The sequence below is a fragment of the Zeus faber genome, assembly GCF_960531495.2.
Source record: "Zeus faber genome assembly, chromosome: 1".
In the NCBI taxonomy this organism is placed as follows: domain Eukaryota; kingdom Metazoa; phylum Chordata; class Actinopteri; order Zeiformes; family Zeidae; genus Zeus; species Zeus faber.
In genome coordinates, this window is record NC_137193.1 from 54,567,001 (window position 1) to 54,588,501 (window position 21,501).

The 21,501-nt window shown below is 42.1% G+C and overlaps 1 protein-coding gene across 1 annotated transcript; it reads left to right on the forward strand.

The window, feature by feature from the left end:
- Window positions 1–4,104: 4,104 nt before the first annotated feature.
- On the forward strand, window positions 4,105–21,460 carry tmem131 (transmembrane protein 131; the record flags this gene model as incomplete). Its single annotated transcript, XM_080009746.1, has 41 exons — window positions 4,105–4,236; window positions 4,687–4,748; window positions 5,684–5,724; window positions 7,468–7,536; window positions 9,507–9,627; window positions 10,421–10,537; window positions 10,638–10,760; window positions 10,893–10,973; window positions 11,090–11,240; window positions 11,355–11,411; window positions 11,517–11,578; window positions 11,659–11,767; window positions 12,067–12,175; window positions 12,460–12,613; window positions 12,707–12,877; window positions 13,143–13,253; window positions 13,506–13,640; window positions 13,769–13,873; window positions 13,975–14,061; window positions 14,379–14,531; window positions 14,626–14,701; window positions 14,952–15,066; window positions 15,184–15,322; window positions 15,465–15,574; window positions 15,674–15,746; window positions 16,067–16,218; window positions 16,317–16,459; window positions 16,650–16,836; window positions 17,298–17,483; window positions 18,059–18,214; window positions 18,455–18,912; window positions 19,006–19,190; window positions 19,399–19,529; window positions 19,636–19,754; window positions 19,839–19,991; window positions 20,087–20,237; window positions 20,335–20,450; window positions 20,536–20,617; window positions 20,744–20,847; window positions 20,960–21,111; window positions 21,194–21,460. Exons 1-41 carry the CDS (start codon window positions 4,113–4,115, stop codon window positions 21,458–21,460), a joined length of 5,397 nt encoding a protein of 1,798 aa, XP_079865872.1. The 5' UTR covers window positions 4,105–4,112.
- Between the last annotated feature and the right edge of the window lie 41 nt (window positions 21,461–21,501).

The window sequence follows — 21,501 nt, forward strand, 5'->3', positions numbered from 1 at the left end:
CGGTATTCACCGAGGAGTCCAGGTGAGTCTCCTGAGGCCCAGAACTAGGAGACAATTCACAAGCTGCACTAGAAACATAAGTAGAGGAAACAGAGGAAATATAATTTCAAATAAAAGCTGCAAAGGCATCTTTGCTTTAACCCTGTGAAACACATTTCCACGGCCACGTACGTAAAGGTTGGACTGAGATCACGTTGATAATTCAATTATGTAAATTCAATTAATTCATCCTGTGTCAACATGGATAACTCTGTGCTTTATGGAGGAAATGATCACCGTATAATAAATGATTGATTGTTATTGTTAATAATCTACACAGCAGTGGCACGAGAAAAGTGTTGGTCGACATATTGATCCTCATTAGCACATAAAATCAAACATTACCACAAAGGCAAACAACTATATTTTAGCGATATTAATTTTAAATACTCTAATAAATCAGATTATATCAGAGTGAGAGCTTAAGGGATTTGTCTCTTGGGTGTTTCTTGGTGTCCAGCTGAATATGTTGAGTGGCTCTCTGGCATCACTGTGGTTCCTCTTGTGCTGATGAGCTCTGACCTGTTCATCAGCAGAACATTACAGCTCCTTCCCTCTTGACATTGTCGTATTCCACTCAGAGAAAACAATTTATCCACGGTTTACAATCTAAGGTGGCTGCCATGGCAACGTCACGGACAGCAAGATGCTTTGATTCTAGAAGAGCAATGCCCGAATGAGAAAAATGTATGAAAATAAGTGCAATAGCAAAGTGCATCCTTCTGAGAGATGCATTTTCCAGAATGCCATACCTGTATAGATAGAACAACAAATAGATAATGAATAAATGAATAAACTGAAAATGAATGAAATAAAAAAATAAACAAACAAACAAACAAAAAATAAATAAATAGATAAATAAATTAAAAAGCAGGTGCTTCTAAATAAAATAAAAAAATAATTTAAATAATATAATAATAAAAATATTAAATATAGATGGCAGGAATGCACAGGATCCAGTTTAGTCATGTTAGGCATGTATCACATTTTTCCGGGTTCTGTGAAACGCAGCACAAGTCACAATTTCCGAGTCTACATTTAACACCGCATACATTTTTTCACTCATTTCATAACCTTTTTTTAAGGTTTTCTGATATTTGTTTGGTCTTTTCTTTAACATGAGTGTGACTAAACTCTAAGGATGGATGTTCTGTCGACTCCTTTACTGACTTGCGATGAGAAAAAACGATCAACGCTCGCTCCGAGTCGGCCATGTCTACTGCGAGGTCGGGGCAGAGGGGCGCCGATTTAATTTCTTTATTGTAGATTTAATTTTTGGGAAATAAATTCTGTATAAATAAAGACATGTTTTCTTTAGATGAAGTATCTTCCTTTTCACGTGTTTTTTCCAATCACTGTGGACTTAACTCTGGACCAATCACTGTTCACTTATATCACTCAATGTTCCTCTTGTATGGTTTAGTTTAAATGTCCCTCAAGAACGGTATTTTAACAATTACAATCGTTCCTGGATAAGGCAATGTAGACATAAAAGAAAGGGATGCTTTCCCCCAAGCTTCTTAGAACTTCCTGCGGTGTGAAAACGCCTTTTGTGGCCGATTATAGTTTTCGGGGGTTTTGTTAAACGCAGCATGAATTACAGTTTTCTGAGTTCAAGTTGGGATCAAGTCGGCTCAAGTTGTCTGTATACGTGCAGCAAACGCAATGCAGTCCATGGGGGGCAACTGGCTGGATGTGAATGACTGTGTGTGTGAATGACACAATGACTTCTGTGAGACTTAACTTGGACTTTCACAACTATCGATGATGACGTCATAAAGTGCCCCGCTCCAGAAACGAATCAAATCGTGCGAACGTTCTTCTACTTCATATTAATTCAAAATTACAACAGTTCTTGTTTTACTCATTTCTGCTCCAAATGTTCACCGATATTGATCAAACTCGAACGGCATGATGCCTGAAACGTCCCGGTTCCAACTAGATCTCAACCATGCCTGCTTGTACTGCGGTTGCCGTGTTTCAGATACTTTTAGCCGTTAAAACACCGAGAAGATTAAAAACCAAAAATCTAGGGACCCTATAACTATTACTGCAGGCAGCAATACACGTGGTCCAGGGTTGTCGGCCCTTCATTAAAGTTCAATGGACGAGTGTGCTTTGTCACTCTGTTCCGGTGTATTTTGTGATTGCAGAAGTTAATTGGTTCCTGCCTTGATACAGTGTAATTCTATGTTGTGGAGCTGTTTGTAGGTGTGGGTGGGTTTCCTATGTCGCAACTAATGGTGGTTATCATTCTGAAGTAGGACTGTATGATTGTGGTGAAAAAGATCATCACGATTATTTTTGTAAATATTGTGATTATTTATCACCATTTTTAATCCATTTTGGGGAACGTAATTATTTTATGGCACTTTGTGAACAAACAGAAAACTGTCTTAACAGTAATAATGTATTTTATAAACCTATAATTAAATAGACTGAGGTAAGTAGTTTAACTGACTTCAATTGTAGAAGACATAATTAAATTAAGTGTGTGTAGTGGGCTACAGATTTTTGTTTTAATTGTAGCAAAGGCATCTGGAAGGTTACCCAAACACACAAAGAAATTAAAATATTTACTTATTACATTCTGTGGGTTTGTCGGATCCATGACATCCATGAAGTTCTGACATCATTTACATCTATTCGTACCAAGGATCCTGTTGACCACTAGACTAGACGTGCATGCCATCATTTGGGCACGCACGTGTGATGCAGTGACGATAAAAAATACTGTTTTTTACCAAGTTATTTCACAATAATGGGCAGATCTGGCTCAAACTTGGAAGACGGCATGTCCGCACTGCCCCGAATACACATCTTATTCAGCTTGTCTGTGAGTGCGTCAGATCCATGACATCCATACTGTCGTCAATTCTCACCCCTTTGGACTGGACCCCTAATATTAATAATAATAATACTAATCATCATCATAATCATTATGATAATAATAATAGATAGATTAATTGTACGTACAAGAAAGAAAAAATATATAAAAACACAAATTCCAGTAGAAACCATCTCCACACCGTGTGTGTGTGTGTGTGTGTGTGTGTGTGTGTGTGTGTGTGTGTGTGTGTGTGTGTGTGTGTGTGTGTGGTGATTGCATTTAGTGGTAACGATATCATTTATTTTGGCTACTTGATCCCTTGACAATACAATCTTGGATTTCCGCATGAATGATAGATGATTCAGGCCTAAATGTGTGATGTTCAAAGAAATTATCTTGCAGTATATCAAGTATCAAATCCCAGGATTTTAGACTAAGCCATCAAACGGAATTAACCACTCCCGGTCATTTACACTAGAATTATACATGATGTACAATAATGGTTCTCAGAGTAGTTTCCCGTGACAGGTTTCTTCTGTATTTAAGCAGAAGAGCAATGATCATGTAGGAGGGAGACGCGTGATCAGGTGTAAAGTTTGGGTCAGAAAGCCTCTCAATCATCTCAACTATATGTGATCTTCGTTAAGATATGAAATCAAACCCAAACATCTTCATTTCTTATACTGTTATGGATTCATTACAAGTCTACCCTCTGCAGGAAGTTTGATAAACTGTATCACCATGACAATCAAAACATTTTGAGCACATTTGAGCGTTTTCCTGATCTTTGCTCGTCTGTATTTTCAATAAAAGTTTAAAAAGAAATGTTTTTCTTGTTCATTTCATTCATCATGCCGTTGCGACACTGTCCAGTTGTCGACCCTGTGTTGTTGATTTGTTTTCCTGCTCCTTTGTGTGATTTAACAACATCAACCAATTTCAAACAAAGGCTTAGTCGTTTGTAGTCGTTTGTTTCCACGTGAGATGCAAAGTTTTGTTTGATACATTTGCTAGAAATGTTTTGAATTTACATTTTTCCCAAAACATGTATGTGTCCACACACACGGACACACACGGACGGAGACACACGGATACACACACGGACACCGCCATGGACACACACACACACACACACACACACACACACTCACATAGTGTGGATCAACTCTGCTCCAAGTTCACACTAGTTGCTGAGCACTGACAGCAGAGCCGCTCTCCTCGTATGAACACACCGAGCTGCAGCATGGAGAGCCCACATACAGCTCTAGACTGTCACCGGAAGCCGAAAACAACTAAAACACCGTATACTGGAGTCCTGAGGGTGTTGTTCGTCGCTTTTATTCACACGTCGCAGGCGAATAAACAAGGTATGTTGCTGTCCTCGGCTTTCCATCCAGACATGTTACGCTGTACAGGCTAACTTTACCATTAGCATTAGCTGACTAGCTTCCACCCCACTGACCCTGCTCTGTTTTACACATTCCCTTACTGGGCCGTGTATTAACTAGGTGCGTCTGTGTCTAAAATTACAATTAGAACACGAGTTAAGTAATTTGTAGCCTCTCCGATTGGGCTAACGGTAGCACCCATTCGTCCACAGTGGGCTAACTCGGTTAAGCTAGCTAAACATTGGTGTGAATGGTGTGAAGCTAATGCAGTTAGCTGTGTGGTTAGCATCCAGGTGTGAATGGGCAGGAACAGTGACATTATGTGGCGATCTCCCTCCCCTCGGTTCTCTCAGATTGCTATCTATAATACTAATAATAACGCATTTAAATTATACTTAATTGTCAACCGTTTTCTGTTTGCTTTCACAGCCTTTATTCAGTCGGACACAATTCTAGAAGTTCTGCATTTTGGTGATGGAAGCCTCTTACATGTAAGATGATATGATTGATTCGTCCTGTAAAAGTATTACATCTGTATCATCTGATCGCTAAAGTTAGGATTCACAATTCATTTGGAATGAAAAGTGATATCGGTTCAACCCCAAAGTAAATTGAAATGAAACAATAAACAAATCAAATGTTTTTGTTTTAACCGTTATTATTTCAGGATAGCTCATGAATTTTGAAAAGTACAAAATACAAAACAGAGCATGAAGACACAGGCGGGGTCATAGAAGAAGCACGTTGGGGGGAAAAAAGTTCCTCGTTGGGAGTGCTTTCAAGTTAGAGAATGTGCAGTGAGATTAAAAAAAATAATAATAAATCGATTTTCTACTTCGAAATGAGTTTCTTTGTTGACGTCGTCGCAGCTCGACTCCCCGCTGCTTTCCTCCCTAACGAGACGCCTGGTTTTCTTATTAACGCCGCTTGTGCAACGACTGTAGTTGCTCCCCAAATGAACGGCTTCTCTAGCGGATGCTTTTCGGAGCCGGATAACAGTGGATTCCCGTCGGGACGCAGGGAACGGCCACCCCGCACTTTTGAAGGGACCCGGTGGGACGGTGTGAATGGACAAAGTAAAATGACCAGTACCCCGAATATTTGGGTGCTCCCGTGCATGTAATCCAACCTGGATGTTCTAGACAGAATCATCAAGGGAAGCAGATTATTTTTTTCCTATGTAAAGATGACTCCTTTGAATTCTCACTGATTTTGAGGTTCTATGGTCTTTTTTTTAACCCTTCAATGTTATCGATCGTTGGGATATTGGGACAGAATGATGTCTGACGGTGAAACTTATTATAATCAACAAATAACTTCCTAAAAAATACTTATTCTACAATATCCTGGTGCATCAAGCAATGTATTTATTTAATGAGCGATGTCATATCGTGGTGTAACATTGTTGTTTTTTTTTGTTCTGCAGGCAGAGTCGGACATTGATTTTAATTTATATCATCAACAAAGGTAAGTCCTTTTTTTAATGCTCAGGAAGGGTTTTCACCTGCGTTTTCCATGTGGAAAATCGGCTCATTCAAATGGAAATAACTGCTTCGGTAGTTAACATTTCGATAGACTAAAAGGCCTGTTCATGTGGGGAAAAAACACACAAAGCCTTAATAGAAGATGACATTAAACTGATTTCAATGCAAATGTTGAAATAACATCTCTCTATCTACACAAACAGTATTATCTTCTTATTAAAAAGCTTGTTTTGTAATTTCCCATCTGTGGGAATGCGGAGCTCTGTTTGCAGATGGGAAGTTATTGCAAAGTTTTAGTGACATGGACCTTCATCCCGTTGCCCGATGAAACCATCGAGCGATTAAGTGGCTGTAAAATGCCGAGCATTTTAATGCTACAACTCATGAAGGTGTCGCCGTGCACACGTATGACCAGTCCTACGGCACTGAGTCAGAGCACAGTTTTAAGACGGCCCGGGGGAGAACCAGACGGCCTGCTTGACTCCACTGGAATGCAGAGGCTTGATCTCACTTTCTGTCCCGTCACGCAATTCAATCCGGTCGAATTTCCCTTCGAAATTTGGTTCCATGAACAAAATGTGTGTGTGTGGGGGGGACAACAAAGGTCGGATGATGGAATAGTCTTCCCTCACGATCGCCCTCACTGTTATAAGTCATTTACCGTAACCACATTGTCCAATCACACTGTTAAAATAATACATGAGGCATGGGCGTTTTGGTTATGAGGGTTGCATTGAATGAGATGAACCCCCATCATTGTCATTGAAGTGAAAGAGACATGACCCCCTTCTCCTATGGCGCGGTGTGTTTCTGACAGTTGCTATTTCCCCCCGGGGAGAGAAATCCACCCGCCATCTGAAGCTTGGCTCAGCTCTCCGAAACGACCGCCATTGTCTCCTTTCGCTCACGCGGGTACCAGACTTTTAGATGGCTGAAAATAATATTGTGCGCTTGGAACCCCAGGATGGTACTGAAAGTCGTTCTGTCTAATTGGCCGTTTTTAGAAACAACCACATCGGTTCTACTACGCGATAGGTTCAAACTGCTTTTACATACTGTATCCATACCTTTATGGATTGTCTCCAAGTTACATTCTTTGTCTAAATTCTAAACTCATGTGAGGCATGTTCTGGGATGTTAAAGGATTTTCCACCTGGTTTTGGAGCACACCTGCGTTAGTTGTTCTGCACAACATTTATTTCCATACGATTTATAAAGGCGCGCCTGTGAGATAGTTGTTATATTCCCCTCACCATTTTTCCACCTCCAGAAGATTAATCGTCTCTTTTTTTTAAGGAGGGGCATGTCTATTGTTCAATTACACATGCTGTTCAGCAAGTTTGTTGAGTTTTCGAACCCCACGCCTCTGCCGTATGATCGCTCTCCAGCTGAGTGTGAATTATGTTTTCCTTCATCGGTTCATGTAAGGGAGTAGCAGAGCATTTTAAAGCCTCTTACTAAACTCAGTGTGACAAGGAGACATTAATCTTTATTTATCACAAAGATATTGCTTCCAACTATGGATATTGACGGAGGTTTCAGAGTGGATGCTGTCTTGCACAGATTAGAACAAAAATTCCAAGGCCGTCACACACATTTGTCAGGAACCGGGATTGAGATTGTTCCTGTCATGTGTTAGTCTTGTTTAAATGCTGGTCAGTATGAGCGGCGTTGTTCCTGTGCTGCTACTGCTGCTGCTCCAGTTATCTCTCGCTCTCCCTCGCAGTGCGTCCTCGCACCGCGGGAACTGCCGGCCCATACACTTCGAACCTCCAATGCTGGACTTCCACGAACAGTGAGTCGTCGACAAACCTCTTCCTTTTCTCCATGTCTTGGCTCCATGTCTTCACAACCAGTTGAAATGCTCCTCTATATTTCACACATTCTGCATAATTTCTATGTGCAGCACTGTCGTTAATGGTAAAGAATGAATTTAATGTAAATACACCCTTCTTGCATATGATTATTACACTTTTATTAAACCACTATTATGATAATACATGAGAACATATACACAAGACCATTATTATTATTATTATTATTATTTATTATTTATTATTATTATTTGAAATACATGACACCTTTAAATATCACCTGTACAATAGCATTCTTCCAAGTCCTTTTTTGAAAGTCTTGCTTAACTTCTCTTACTTTAATACATACTAGTAGTTTACCTGAGCTCCGGAAACCAATTCATCCCTTTTTTTCCCCCTCTGTCAACAGAACAAAATAATAACACACCTTTAATTTCATTAAAAGACTGTGGGGAACACAAAAAAAAATATGTTGAAAGATGTCTCTCGGCAACGAATGCATTAACAAATATTTTGACTCCCACGGGCAAGACCTAGGTTAATTAACAAAATCTCCTTTCACAATGCCGATGGGTGCAGCACCATGGCTGTGCCAAAGTGGTGCTACACCACCCGTCTCCAATGCTCAATAAACTTCCTACTTGAAAAACAACAACACAAAAAAATGTAACTGCCCCTCATCCACTGCACTTGTGTGGTAGTATCCATGTTTATCTTTGTGAAATAAGAATATATCTGTAACATGTTGAAAACAAAGGCAGGGATCAATATACTGTATGCATTAATTATGTTGATTCAGGGTAAATTTAAAAGAGAGTGCCTGGTCAGTGTAATTGTTCCTTTTTATTCCTTAATGTGTTGAGGGGTTTAAAGTCTCCCTTTTTCATACGTAGTTTTATGTCATATAACCTTTCCTAAAGAGGACCTATTATGCAAAACTCACTTTTTCAGTGCTTGTGCACACACATACATTTGGGTCTCTGATGGGCCGGCTAACACACAAACTGTGAAGAAACACAACCCAGTCAGTTTTTTGTGAGCCGTTCACAAAAAACTGACTGGGAGACACATTAGAATTAGAACCGCCTCCCCATTTGAGTAACTCCACCCACGCCTGGAGTGCGACCGGACCCGCTGGCATCGGAGCTAAGAGCTAATTATGGGAAGTGCTCTGTTGGCTGCAGTGACCGCCAAAAATCTTTTAAAAGAAAGTGGAATTAATACCAACTAGGGATGTTCAAGTTCAAGAGATTATTTGTATTTGTAACGGTAACAGACAATAACAATTTTGATTTACTGAAAACATTTAGAAAATTGACTGATTAATACGATCAGTCAATCAATCGGCTCCGCATTTCTCCAAACAAAAGTGTAGATGTATATATTTTTTTGTTTTGTTTTCTGATGTTTCCGTAATTGAATGAAACCAAAAAGCCCCTAGCCCCGCCGTATCCTGCGGTGCTCCAAGCTCTGCACTGCTCCGGACACTGCGATGAAAAACAGAACTAACTTTTAAATTTGTCCTTGTAGAGCTAATATGAGTGAAGCTTCAGCGACTGGGTTGCTTATTTCTCGCCTCAAATTTGCTCAGAAACAGATTTTGGTGGACTGATAAGGTGAAATCAGACAAAGTTTGACGGATTAAATACAACGAAACTCGGAAGCCATGCTCAAACCCCATTGGCTCACAGAACTTGGTGCCTCGGGAGCCTCGCTCCTCCCCCTTAAACAGCCCGTTTTCAGACAGGGTGGATTGGACACATGTTAGCGAGTGGTATTTTCAGCAAAAAACTTCAAAAACATGTTTTGAGCACCATAATAGGTCCTCTTTATATGTATTTATGTATTCATTTACTATACTATATTTATACTTTTAACTTTATTTATTATTTTAAAATGTTTATCCTACACTTTTTGCCTCTGTTTGCTTTTTTTTCCCCTTTGTCCGTAGGCCTGTTGGAATGCCAAAAATGGAGAAAGTTTATTTACATAATCCTAGTTCAGAAGAAATTAGTTTAGTATCAATATCTGCAACAACAGCACACTTTCATGCGTCCTTTTTTCAGAACCGGGTGAGTACACATCAATTACACATCCTTTCTTAAGTGACCTTCTGTGATCTGACTGCAGCCGTAAAACCTAAGACAAGTTAGACATTCAGTGATAAGGGACCTCGAAAAGATAACTTTATAAAAAGACACAAGAAACATGAAATGAAATGGAGATAAATAGTAACTGAATTAGAGATCAATTGGAATATGACTAAATCTACTGTTCAATATGTTCCTGTGGTTTCAAATTGATAAACTGAGACAATGGCCGTTATTGGGTGAGCGACCAGATGTTCCTTTTCTTTTCTTGAAGTAAACCGTACTTTTTACAAGTCAGGGGGATTGCATTAGGGGAATGGCCATTGAACGGGCAGCTTAGGTTGTGCTCGTGGCTATAATAAATTTAGTTCATAACAGCTGCTTCTGACCCCTTTATATATTTTCCAACTCAGACGCTCCCGCTCAGCACTTAGATAATCAACTCCGTACACACTGTGGGCTTCAGGCTGCCCCTTAAAGTTTCTTGATCATATTATCCAATTTGTATGACTTGCTACAGCCTTTTCATTGTTCTCATTTCAGAAAGTTTTATTTTACCATTAGAATTAAGTCTGGTATTGTAAAACTCCTACTACGGCATGCGATCGAAGTGAATTGCTGATATTGCAACACTGGTTACCATTTGTTGCACCATTCCCATTTCTCTTCTCTTTTTGGGTTAATAAAGGTTCAGTGGAAAACCCATGACTTACTTTGTCTGAGAGTAGGGTATTTGAGATGTAGCAACACCTTTCTTTGTCTTTCTTTTCAACAGATAATTCCACCAGGGGGAAACACATCATTTGATGTAGTATTTCTTGCCCGCGTTGTGGGAAACGTAGAAAATACTTTATTTATTAATACATCACATCATGGAGTGTTTACATACCAGGTAAATAACAAACATTGGTGCTGTTCTTTTTTGAAATTATTACTTGGCATTAGGAAAGTGTGACTGTAAGCTTCATATTGTGTCCATTTCCCTCATTAAGGTTTTCGGGGTCGGCATTCCAAACCCCTACAGACTGCGGCCCTTCATAGGGGCCAGAGTCCCAGTAAACAGCAGTTTCTCACCTCTTATAAACATCCACAACCCACATAGCGAACCACTGCAGGTGGAGCAACTTCACATATACATACATATACATACAAACAACAATGGCATGAATTTGTATTTGTGGTTTATTTATCCCTGTGAATTGTGCAGGTAAATCAATCACTGTGCTTTTACTCCAATAAATCCCCAGGTTGTGGAGATGTACTCGAGTGGGGGAGATTTACATCTGGAGCTGCCCACAGGTCAACAAGGGGCCACTGGAAAATTATGGGTAAGGTCATTTAAAGTTATTTATGTGCATTTTCAGTCAAGCAAACCATGTGAACCATGCACGTCCTCCGTCTGTTCAATTTCTGTCATTGTCGCCCGTGTGACTTTTCTGTCCAGGAGATTCCCCCTTTTGAGACGAAGGGAGTAATGAGAGCCAGCTTTTCATCAAGAGATGTAGACAACCACACAGCTTTTATTCGAATTAAAACCAATGCTCCCAACGAAGACCAGTTTATCATCTTACCAGTAGAGGTAGAGGTCACATCAGGTGTGAATCTTCAATATTCATTCATTCATATAGTTTGTGATGATCAATTTCTGTGAAACCTGACCCTTTCTTTTTTTTCTCCAAAATATTTTTATCTCTGTTTGTTCTGGGCAGCACCCGGTATATATTCCTCCACGGAGATGCTCGATTTTGGCACGCTGAGGTCGCAAGGTATAGAGTTCTGCAAAACACAGTGGATGAAAGTTATAAAATGTAAAATGTCCTTCAGTATGAACTATCTGTAACCCCTTCTCCCCTCTCGGTTTAATGTCATAGATCGTCCAAAACTGTTAAATCTACATCTTTTAAATTCTGGAACAAAAGATGTTCCAATTACAGTAAGTTGTCGAGGGCGTTTCAAATTCCTAAAATATGGTCCATCTGAATTCTCGCCGAAAGTGATCTGTGCTCTTTACAGAGTGTACGAACAACACCGTCCAACGAAGCTGTGACGGTAGATTTCAAGGCGATAACACTGAAAGGAGGAGAAAGTAGATACACCAAAGTTGCAAGTGTTAGTTTTGATGGTAAGTTTTTTTTCAGACTTTAACAAAAAGAAAAGTTACAGTGTCCGTTTTAAATGTTTGTCGATCCTTTTGTCTAATGACAGATCAACACATTTTCTTAAAAACTGCAAACTGCCAGACTTTTGACAAATTCAAGAGATCTTTAGTTGTTTTGAAGATTTTGAGTTGTTTTTTTGCAACAAAATAAATGTTGAAATAATAATGCCAATGCAAATAGGGTCCGAACAAAATTGTACAGCTTGTTTTTGTAGAATATCTGTGTAACTTATGCTGTTTATTTTTGCTCTTCTCTGTTACAGCTTCAAAAGCAAGAAGACCGTATCAGTTCTCTGGTAAAATAACAGTAAAGGCAAAAGAGAAAAGTTACTCTAAACTTGAAATCCCATACCAAGCCGAGGTCTTGGAAGGGTAAGCTACAGTTTTTTGATATACAGTGCATGTATAGAGTTCAAGACCTTTTAGATATTTAGGAGTTGATGCAGAATTTATTCATGATTTTCCTTTATCAGATTGGTCAAATAGGTTAATTAAATATTAACCGTTGTCCCATTTTGGGACACTTAGCGCTAGTACTGTAGTGCTTTTCAGGCTGCACAGTATAAATTCCTTCTATAAAATAGAACCAGGTTGGCCGCCACTGGATCCTTGTATCAGAACTAGTTATTTTTTTAAAGGATTTCCTCCACTTGCAGGTACTTGGGTTTCGACCACACAGCGACCCTGTTCCACATCAGGGACAGTCCTGTCGACCCAGTGGAGAGACCCATATTCCTGACCAACACCTTCATCTTTGCAGTCCAAATCCACAACGTGTCCCTGCCCGACGAGGCCACAACAATGTTCAATGTGAGTCACGGCGGAGGTTGATTTGACGGTCTTTCCCAATTGCCAAACACTCCGTCAGGTCTCATTCAGCAAAGTTCTCCCATTGTCCCTCAGGTGCAGAACTTCAGCACGCCCGTCCTCATACACCCACACGAGTCGCGTTACATCTTCTCTCTCCTCTTCCGGCCGGTGCGGCCCTCCGTTCACATTGATGGCAACATCCTGCTCATCACCAATGCCTCCAAGTTCCACCTGCCCGTCCGGGCCTACACCGGCTTCCTAGAGGTACTGTGAAAATTTGTTTTTGGAAATGTATAATAATTTACAGTATGTGCAATACCAGCGAGCGTGGACATGCTGTATTTAGACAGCAAGTACACTCTATTTCTCTGAAGGTGGTTTTAAATTAGGAGTTGTATTTTGATTTGTTATGAATGAACATTGTTCACTCTTTTTTTCTTCTGATAACAACTTTTTGGACATCTTGATGGATGTCAGGATGCTTGCTAGCACCGTGTTTGGCTAATCTATAGATTCCCGGTTTGAACAGCCCTTGGTCCTGTCACCCAGTCTGAAGGAGAACTTCCTGGACTTTGGCGTTCGCAGTTCAACAGACACCAGCAGCATAACATTTGTGGTCATCAACAGCAACCCCATAGAGGTGAGAACCTAGACTCCAAACAATAAACAACACGGGGACAAAATCCAATTTGTTTATCGTACAGGGGCAAGTTTTTTTTAATGAATTTATTTTCTGTTTTGCACTCAGGTTTTATTCAGTGTGAAACCTTTATTGATTTATTTAGTGACAATACAAGTCTAAAATGTTCTCTGAAATGAAACCGCAGTTTTGCTAAAGAAAAAAAACACAACTGAATTATCCTTATCGTTCTAACCAATTTGTATTGCTCAGCTGGAGATCAAATCCTGGGTGGTGACGGGAGAAAGCCTGTCCATGGAGCTGCTGAAGACGGAGCGAGGGAACAAAACCGCGGCTCTGAGCCGCATGCGGCAGTTGCAGAACACCTCATCCTCCCATCAGAAATCAGTAAGGACTGCAGTTCTTTATTTTATTCTCTGATTCGGCCACTTTTAATACAAAGGCTGAAGAATATAAATTCTATTCCCTTTTCACGCAAAGCCACCACTTTTTCATGCATTTGTGTCTCTGTAAAGGTTATTTTGGCCTCTGGCTATTATGCAGCGTTCAGAGTGACACTGGTCGCCGAGGCGCTGGAGGGTATGTACGATGGAGCCGTGCACATCACCACAGATTATGAGGTAGGCGGTCATTCAACTCCACTTTTAGTGACTTCCTCTGTTTTTTTGTCAAAAGCATTTTGTCCGGCCTGTACGTTGATGTGAGTGTCATTTGTCCTCAGATATTAACCATTCCAGTGAAAGCGCTTATTGCAGTGGGAACACTGGCAAGCTCTCCCAAACATATCATTTTGCCGCCATCTTTTCCAGTAAGTTACCTCTGCAGATATAGTCATGGAAATTACTAATTTTTAAGCAAATTACTATCAATGTTTTAGAAACTTTTCATTTCAGCCTTCCAGGTTCTTTGAAGTAAATGATAGGTAGTTAAACCTAGTATGGTACAAGTAGTGAGCAGCTATTCTATGATGTTTCTGGTTCACTGGGAGTTTCACCTTTCCCGGTTAGTAGAAGCTGAAGATCATTTTCCTTGCGACCACCGCCTCATCATCTCAGCTTTTTGAGTTGATGTAGTGTCAGAGTTGAAATGACATTCCCCACTGTTGCATGTCTGCTTTGTCTACAGGGGAAGGTCGTTCACCAGGGTTTCAGCATACAGAGCTCTTTCACACAGAGGGTGAAACTGCAGCAGATCCGCTCTCTAACAGAGGACGTGCGCTTTTATTACAAGCGTCTCCGCAACAACAGGGACGAGTTGGAGTCCAAACGCAAATCTAAGGTGGATACTTATCGGCATGAGCAAAACGCCGTCAGGAAACACTGCTGTTAAAAGAATGAATGATGTCGTATAAAAACACCAACATGTTTTGCAGGTAGCAAATATTTATTTCGACGCCAGTCTGCAGTGTGGCGACGATTGTTATGTGGGACTGCCATTTGTTCTGAAATGTAAGTAATAAAATAAAACGAGTGACAAGTGACATGGATGTTATAACTAAGCAAGTCGAGGCATTAAACAGTCTATGCAGTTCAGGAAATGACATAACTTTATTGTAATGCAGCATTAAAGAGGACATTTAACGCAATACTATGATGACCAAAATCTCAATATCGCAACAATATATCACCTCGCCCTAATTTACACTCCCTAAACAATCACATGGGTAATATAGTGGTTAATAACTTCTTATCCCTCTAGCGGAGGCCAAGCCTCACGGACTGGCTTTGCAGGAGGATATTTGGGATACAGATGTGGACCTGCACCAAAAACTCCTCAGACGATGGAAAGAGCTTAAAGAGCTTTCTGGCCATGAGTGAGTCTGCAACACCTGAGTGATGTTCGCACATGGACTGTTAAACCTCACAGTAACGTTGTCGCTTGCTCAAGCGTTAATCTCGAAAGGTCATGAGATTCTTCCCCCTCACTGTAGGGTGAATGCCATCTTTGAAGTGAACACAGATCTTATGAAGAACGTGCAAGCCAAGATAACGGCACAATTGACCTGGCCGTCGTTAGTCAATTCCTCACAACAAATTCTGTTCCCCCTGACCAACACAAACAGCTCCTCTGTGAGTAAAGACAATCTGTCTCTTATTCATGCATGCGCACAATCAGAAACTGTTACCTAACCTCAGGCATTTCTACTTGTATGCATGGTGCTCTACCTAGGATTGATCCGGAATTGTTTTTTTGTTGTTTTTTTTTTTCCAGGATGAGAAAGTGGTTCTGGAAAACCCTGCTGATGTCCCCGTCTTTGTTCAGGTCCTCCCATTGGCTTTGTTTCCCAATCCATCAGTGTTTTCTGGGAAGCTAGCCGACAGGTCTGAATTCCCCACTTATTCCATATTTTTTTTTATTATTGTATTACTCTGCATAATCTGAGATAAAAATGGTTATTGACATTGGCTATTATTTTTCAGGTTACCATTAGGAAATTTGTCCAATATCAACATCGACATGAAAACTTTGGAATTCCAGGTCCACAGAAATCGAGTGAGTTCCATAAGACGGACAAGATGGCCTCTGGCCAAATGTCTGCAGGTCCTTTTTAAAATGTCTTAAATTCAGCTTTACAAATTAAGGATAGTCTTAATTATCTGAATTTCTATATCCATATGTGTTCGATTTTGTTATATTTGTCTTAAAAAGGTCTTAAAAGTATTACATTGAACTCTCGCATACCTGCAGACTGTACCTGCACTGTATGGAAGAATGCAACAATATTTTCTTTAATTCATAGGACTGCATGTTGTGCAATTATGTTGATAACCACAATGGCTTTGTCCATAACTTCTCTTGTGTTTGTTTGGCAGTCATTCCTGATGAAAAGCAGTACAGGATTTGCAGAAGGATCCACTAAACCCTTTGTCTACAACCTCCTCCTCTTGCCAGGAGAAATCAAGTCCTTTAATGTGAGGTTTACTCCCATCACCAACCACAGTGTCTCCTCGTTGCTCATCGTCAGGTTTGTGTTTACAAAAATCCTATGTGTCCGATAAAACACGGTTTGATGTGTATCAGCAGTCCTGCTTTGAAACCGCCTGCCTCGTTGGTTCCATTTAGGAACAACCTAACTGTGATCGACACCATCTTGCTCCAAGGCCGCGGCACGATGGAAAGCTTGAAGGTGGCGGGGAAGCTTCCGGGTCAAGAGAGCTCACTGAGGTTTAAGATGACCGAGGCCCTGCTGAGAGACTGCATGGAGAGTGAGTTTGAATGCTTTTTGGTCTTTTTAGCAGCTCATTGTTATCTCATTGTCTTTATCTATCTTTGGAATTTAAATCAAGTAAAATAGAGATTACGTATTGGGATAAGGTTTCCAACAAGACTACTGGCGCCTTGAAATGCCCCTATATAAAGTCATTTTTCTGCGCCATGTCCCTTATCTTGTTTCAGAGACCAATGTTAAGGAGCCAAACGTCACTCTCAAAAGAACTTTCAAGGTTGAAAACACGGGCCTACTCCCGATCAATATCCGATCTGCAGAAATCAACGGACAAGCTTGTGAGGGATATGGATTCAAAGTTCTCAGCTGTCAAGAATTTGCACTTAAACCAAATGCTTCAAAAGACCTTGTCATACTGTAAGTTAAAAAAATTATTTGCATACCAATTTGGTTACCAATTTAGAATGAGGAAGTGTAAGTGTGTGTGTGTGTGTGTGTGTGTGAGTGACTTGCACATGCAAAATATACTCTAAATCATGCTTTAATTTGCCTTCCCCACCATGGATCACACATCTTCAGTTGATCTTTGTGAATAAGCCCTTTAGTTAGACGATGAATCGGCTCTCTGTTCCTCCAGCCTCTCCTCGCTGTCCTGAGCTCTGGCTTCCCTTAAATTACATCCATTTTAAATTTCCATTGACACATCTTACTCCCGTGAATTTCAACAATACCAGTAACATTTTGAACATGCACTCTGCTCAGAGATGGAAATTAGATGATTTGGATCTCGCACACGGTTACAAGTTTGTTAAATTCAACTGCAAGTGAGAAAACGCCGCTTGTCTCGCGCCGAGCGTTGACCTCTCTCCGCCCTGCAGGTTTACACCAGATTTCACCTCCTCTCGAGTGATCCGGGAGCTCAAGTTGGTGACGTGCGGGGGCTCGGAGTTTGTGTTTGTCCTGAACGCCTCCCTGCCCTACCACATGCTGGCTGCGTGCGCTGAAACCTTACCCAGGCCGAGCTGGGAGCTGGAGCTCTACATAATAGTCTCTCTTATTATGAGGTGAGTCTCCTGATCGAGTGACATCGCCACTTGATCTGTATCACTCTGCACGGTGCTGTGAATTCACTTACATTTACCATTATTAGGATGAAATAGTAAACTTGGTATGAAAGGGGTAACACTGGGGATGTGTACCCCCCCCCCCCCCTTTGTTAAGTAAATAAATGAGAGGCCCTTTTTTTTGATGGGAACCTAAGTTCCACCAGCCACTGTTAATTGTTGTTCTGCAAATGTTTGTGTAATTACCTAACAATCGATATAACTCATGATCGATGGATGAAAAACTCTTCTCAATCGGTCTGCCGTTAACGAAACTGGATCCCACCAAGCACAACATGCATCACGGATGAGATTTTTCCGGATTGACCTTCTATAAAAGGATGACTTGAATAGGTTCGCTTAAAATTGTAATAAAATCAGGGTCGATCCACCTCCCAAACCCTAATTTAACCTCTGATGGTATATGCCTATTACGTAAATACTACAAAAGACTAACAATTTGGTGATGTATCCTTCCTTCCCATCAACCTATTTTAGTTTTCTTATACATAGTATGTATGTCTTTTCCAATCCAGCTCCGTGTTCCTGCTGGTGATTGCCACTGCATATCTGGAGGCACAGAGCATATGGGAGCCTTTCAAAAGATGCCTGTCTGTGGAGTGCAACTCTTCACTGGAGACCGGGAGACCATTCAACCTCAGGGAAATAGTGCAAATTCACAGCGACGCAAAGTGAGTGATGAGCAGAACGATCCATTCAATTAAAAAAATAAAAACTCCAGGTTCGGTGGTGGATAACTGGTCTGCGCCCCTAAATCGTTTGGTTCTCGCAGCGGAAGATTTAATACTCCACATATCAAAGAACTTGATCTGATGGTGTTTTGTAGCCGTGCTGCTGTAGTTCAACCAAACTGAATATAGGTGTGAGGTTGTTCTGTGTGACTGTGCGTGTGCGTTTCCTACGTCTTTCAGCTTGAACGATTACAGCGACTCCCATCAGAACTCCAGAGGGTATTATGGGTCCGGCGGGGGGCCGTCCCGCGGCGGGGGCCGGCACGGTAACAGCCGTACCTTCTCCGACTTGGACAACCAAGAGAGGAGGACAAGGTCGGGCTGCGGTCGCTCATCTATGCAAGCTCCTTCCTCGCAGATCGCCAAAGGAATCGGCATCTCAGGTCAACAGGGCCCTCAGGTGCCGGGCCAGGGGCCCGGCAGAAAGGCCCGCAACTCCAAGCAGCCACCAGTAGTGGGACTGCTGGACCTTCAGGGTCCAGGCTCAGTGGGGTCCACGTTGCCTCACAGAATCCTCTGTCCTGAGGACACAGAATATACCACCCTGCTAGGAGTCATGGACACCGACCTGGACCGGCCAGAAGCGCCAAGCGTGGAAGCTTTACAGGAGCAGTGCTCTCAGTCGGCACAAAACAAAGGTAGCCACGTTTGCTATGATGGGGGTAAATGATAGAAATTATATTATTATCCTCAAGTCTTCTAAAAAGTCCTGTGTTTTGTCTTGCCCGCAGTGCTCGAGTCAAAAGCGAAAGTGCGCGGTAAAACAAAAGCTCAGAAGAAGAAGAAGGAGGAGAAGGAGAGAAAAGGAAAAGGCAAAACTCAGGGAGACGAGTCGAAGGACGCCGTGGCCGACAACGACGACAGCTCCTCGACGACTACGGAAACCTCCAGTCCGGACGTGGAGGCTTTCAAAGAGGTACAACCAGAGAGGGGGGCGGTGCGCGGCGTCTGTTTCAATCTACCTTCCATCAATACAACCAATCAAACATCTGTTTTTGTCTGGTTGTCTCCACCGCGTATCATCTGATAGAGCAGGAACGCATGGCAACGCAAGGTGTTAAGAATACTAACAATATGTGTATTTTATACTATATAAAAAAAGTATTTCCTGTTTTTTCAACCAGGAACCAGTGAAAAACAAAGGAAAGACAATAATCACAGAAAAGGGGAAAGAGGAAACTTCCAACTTCCTAACAAAACCCAAAAACAAAAAACAGGAAACCACAAAGAAGGACAACCAGGCAGATAAATCCAGGTTTGTGGACTTCCATGCATGGGACAGTTATTCTGTTTCTTTTTCTTTTCTTTTTCTTTTTCTCCCCTTAATTGACATACAGCGAAATATTGATTTGCCCTCCCAGTTCTCTTGAGCTGCCGTACGTAACACCGCTGGAAAACAAACAGCGCAAGAGCTTCACCTCCAAAGCCCTGCACCCTCTCACCAGCATCCCCAAAGCGAGAACCTTGCAGAAACAGAGATGTGAGTTTGAGTTCAATTTCCGTCCTTTTCGACTTGGCTTTTCTTCCGGAGACGCTTTTGTCACCAATGCATTTCTCTGCGCAGCGGCGGGGAAGCCGGAAGATGGCCGACCCTCTCCGCCGGTCAAGCTCCTGTCCAATGGTGCCGTCGCGGAGCCGGGCCACAGCAGCAGCTCAGAGGGCGAGAAGGAGTTTGCTTCTCCCGAATGGGACCTTCCTCTCCTCAAAATCAGCAGCCGTAAGTCGCTCTTGGACGCCGTTCACCGTCATCTTTCCAGAGTGTCTGTGTTTTCGGGGATCGGCAATCTCAAAGCGTCTCCTCTCCCCGAGCAGAGTCGGACAGTCTGCAGCAGATCTCCATGCAGACTATGAACGCCGACCCCTTTCTGAAGAGATCGCTTTCCGCTCGGACCTGCACCCCGCCGCCGCCCTCCCCGAATTTACTGTCCCGCGGCACCTACAGCAGCGTCCTCAACGCAAACAGGTAACCAAACCGAACAACTGACCTTGTATTTTTCTGCACTTTTTGTCACGATGATGATGATTAATGGAAAACCTTCACTCCTCTACTTTCTTTGTAGCGAAGGAAACTTGAAGAAGGCTCTGGGAAACAAGCTGTCTGCGGCTGCTTCGCTCCCCGGCAAAAACGGGAATCCCACTTTTGCTGCTGTAGCCGGCGGATACGACAAAAGCCCAGGTGTGTGACGGCAACCTGAGACACGACCGCAGGGGTTCCAGAAGGTTTTTGGGAGAATGACGCTTTTATTTATTTTTCCTCTCAGGTGGCACTGGCTCAGGTAAAACGGAGAACCAAGCCAAGACTCTGCCACACATGATGTCGGTGGAGAGCGACAGCTCTGACAGGTAATTCCAACTTGAAATTAACAGATGGCTTAGCGAAAAATGCCGGTGTACAATATTGACTGATATTATCTTAAATAATCTGTTTGTTTTTTTTGTTGTTTTTTTATTAAAATTCCTCATTCCCAGCTCTGGATTATGGAGTCCCGTTGACACAGCAACTAGTCCAAACTTTATGTCCGCTAACTCCTTCTCTGCATTTGGACCCAACAATTCCTTCAATCTGACAGGAGGTAATCAAATTAAGTATTCTATTATACAGTTCATGGAAGGATGTCAGAATTAACAGGGACATTACAGTACCAACTACACTGAGCCGAGCGATTCTTTTTATTTTCCGTTCAGTTTTTAGCGGAATAAATTTCCCAAAGACTTCAGAGCCTCAGCAGAGCTGGCCTGAGTTCACAGCCGCCCCTTCCTCCATCTGGGACGCTCCCAACAGCGACTCTCTGCACTCCTGGCCCAGCAGCTCCTGCTCTCCGACCGTTCCCACCACAGTAAGATCTTTAATTACTATCATTTTATATGCGGCTTCCGCCACCTCCTGCGGTAACCGTAAACTACTGTTTCCTTCTGCAGTCGATCTTGGGAAACGGCCACAACCCGTGGTCCACCACCAGCCCCTTCAGCAGCTCCATTTGGTCCACAAGTGGAGAGCCGGCCTTACACTCCTTTCCTCCATCTTCCTCCTCAACGACTCTAAATGACCTGGTCAGCAGTGCACCCCCCCCCACACCTAGTCCAACAGCTATAAGCCGGACATACAACCCCTGGAGCGTGTGGCGGCCCACTTTGGGCAGGCAGGGCTCCGAGCCCTGGCCCAACCCCCCCGGTGACAGCAGCTAATGAGCGGATGAACAAAATGTGTGATGGCCTTCGAAAGGTGA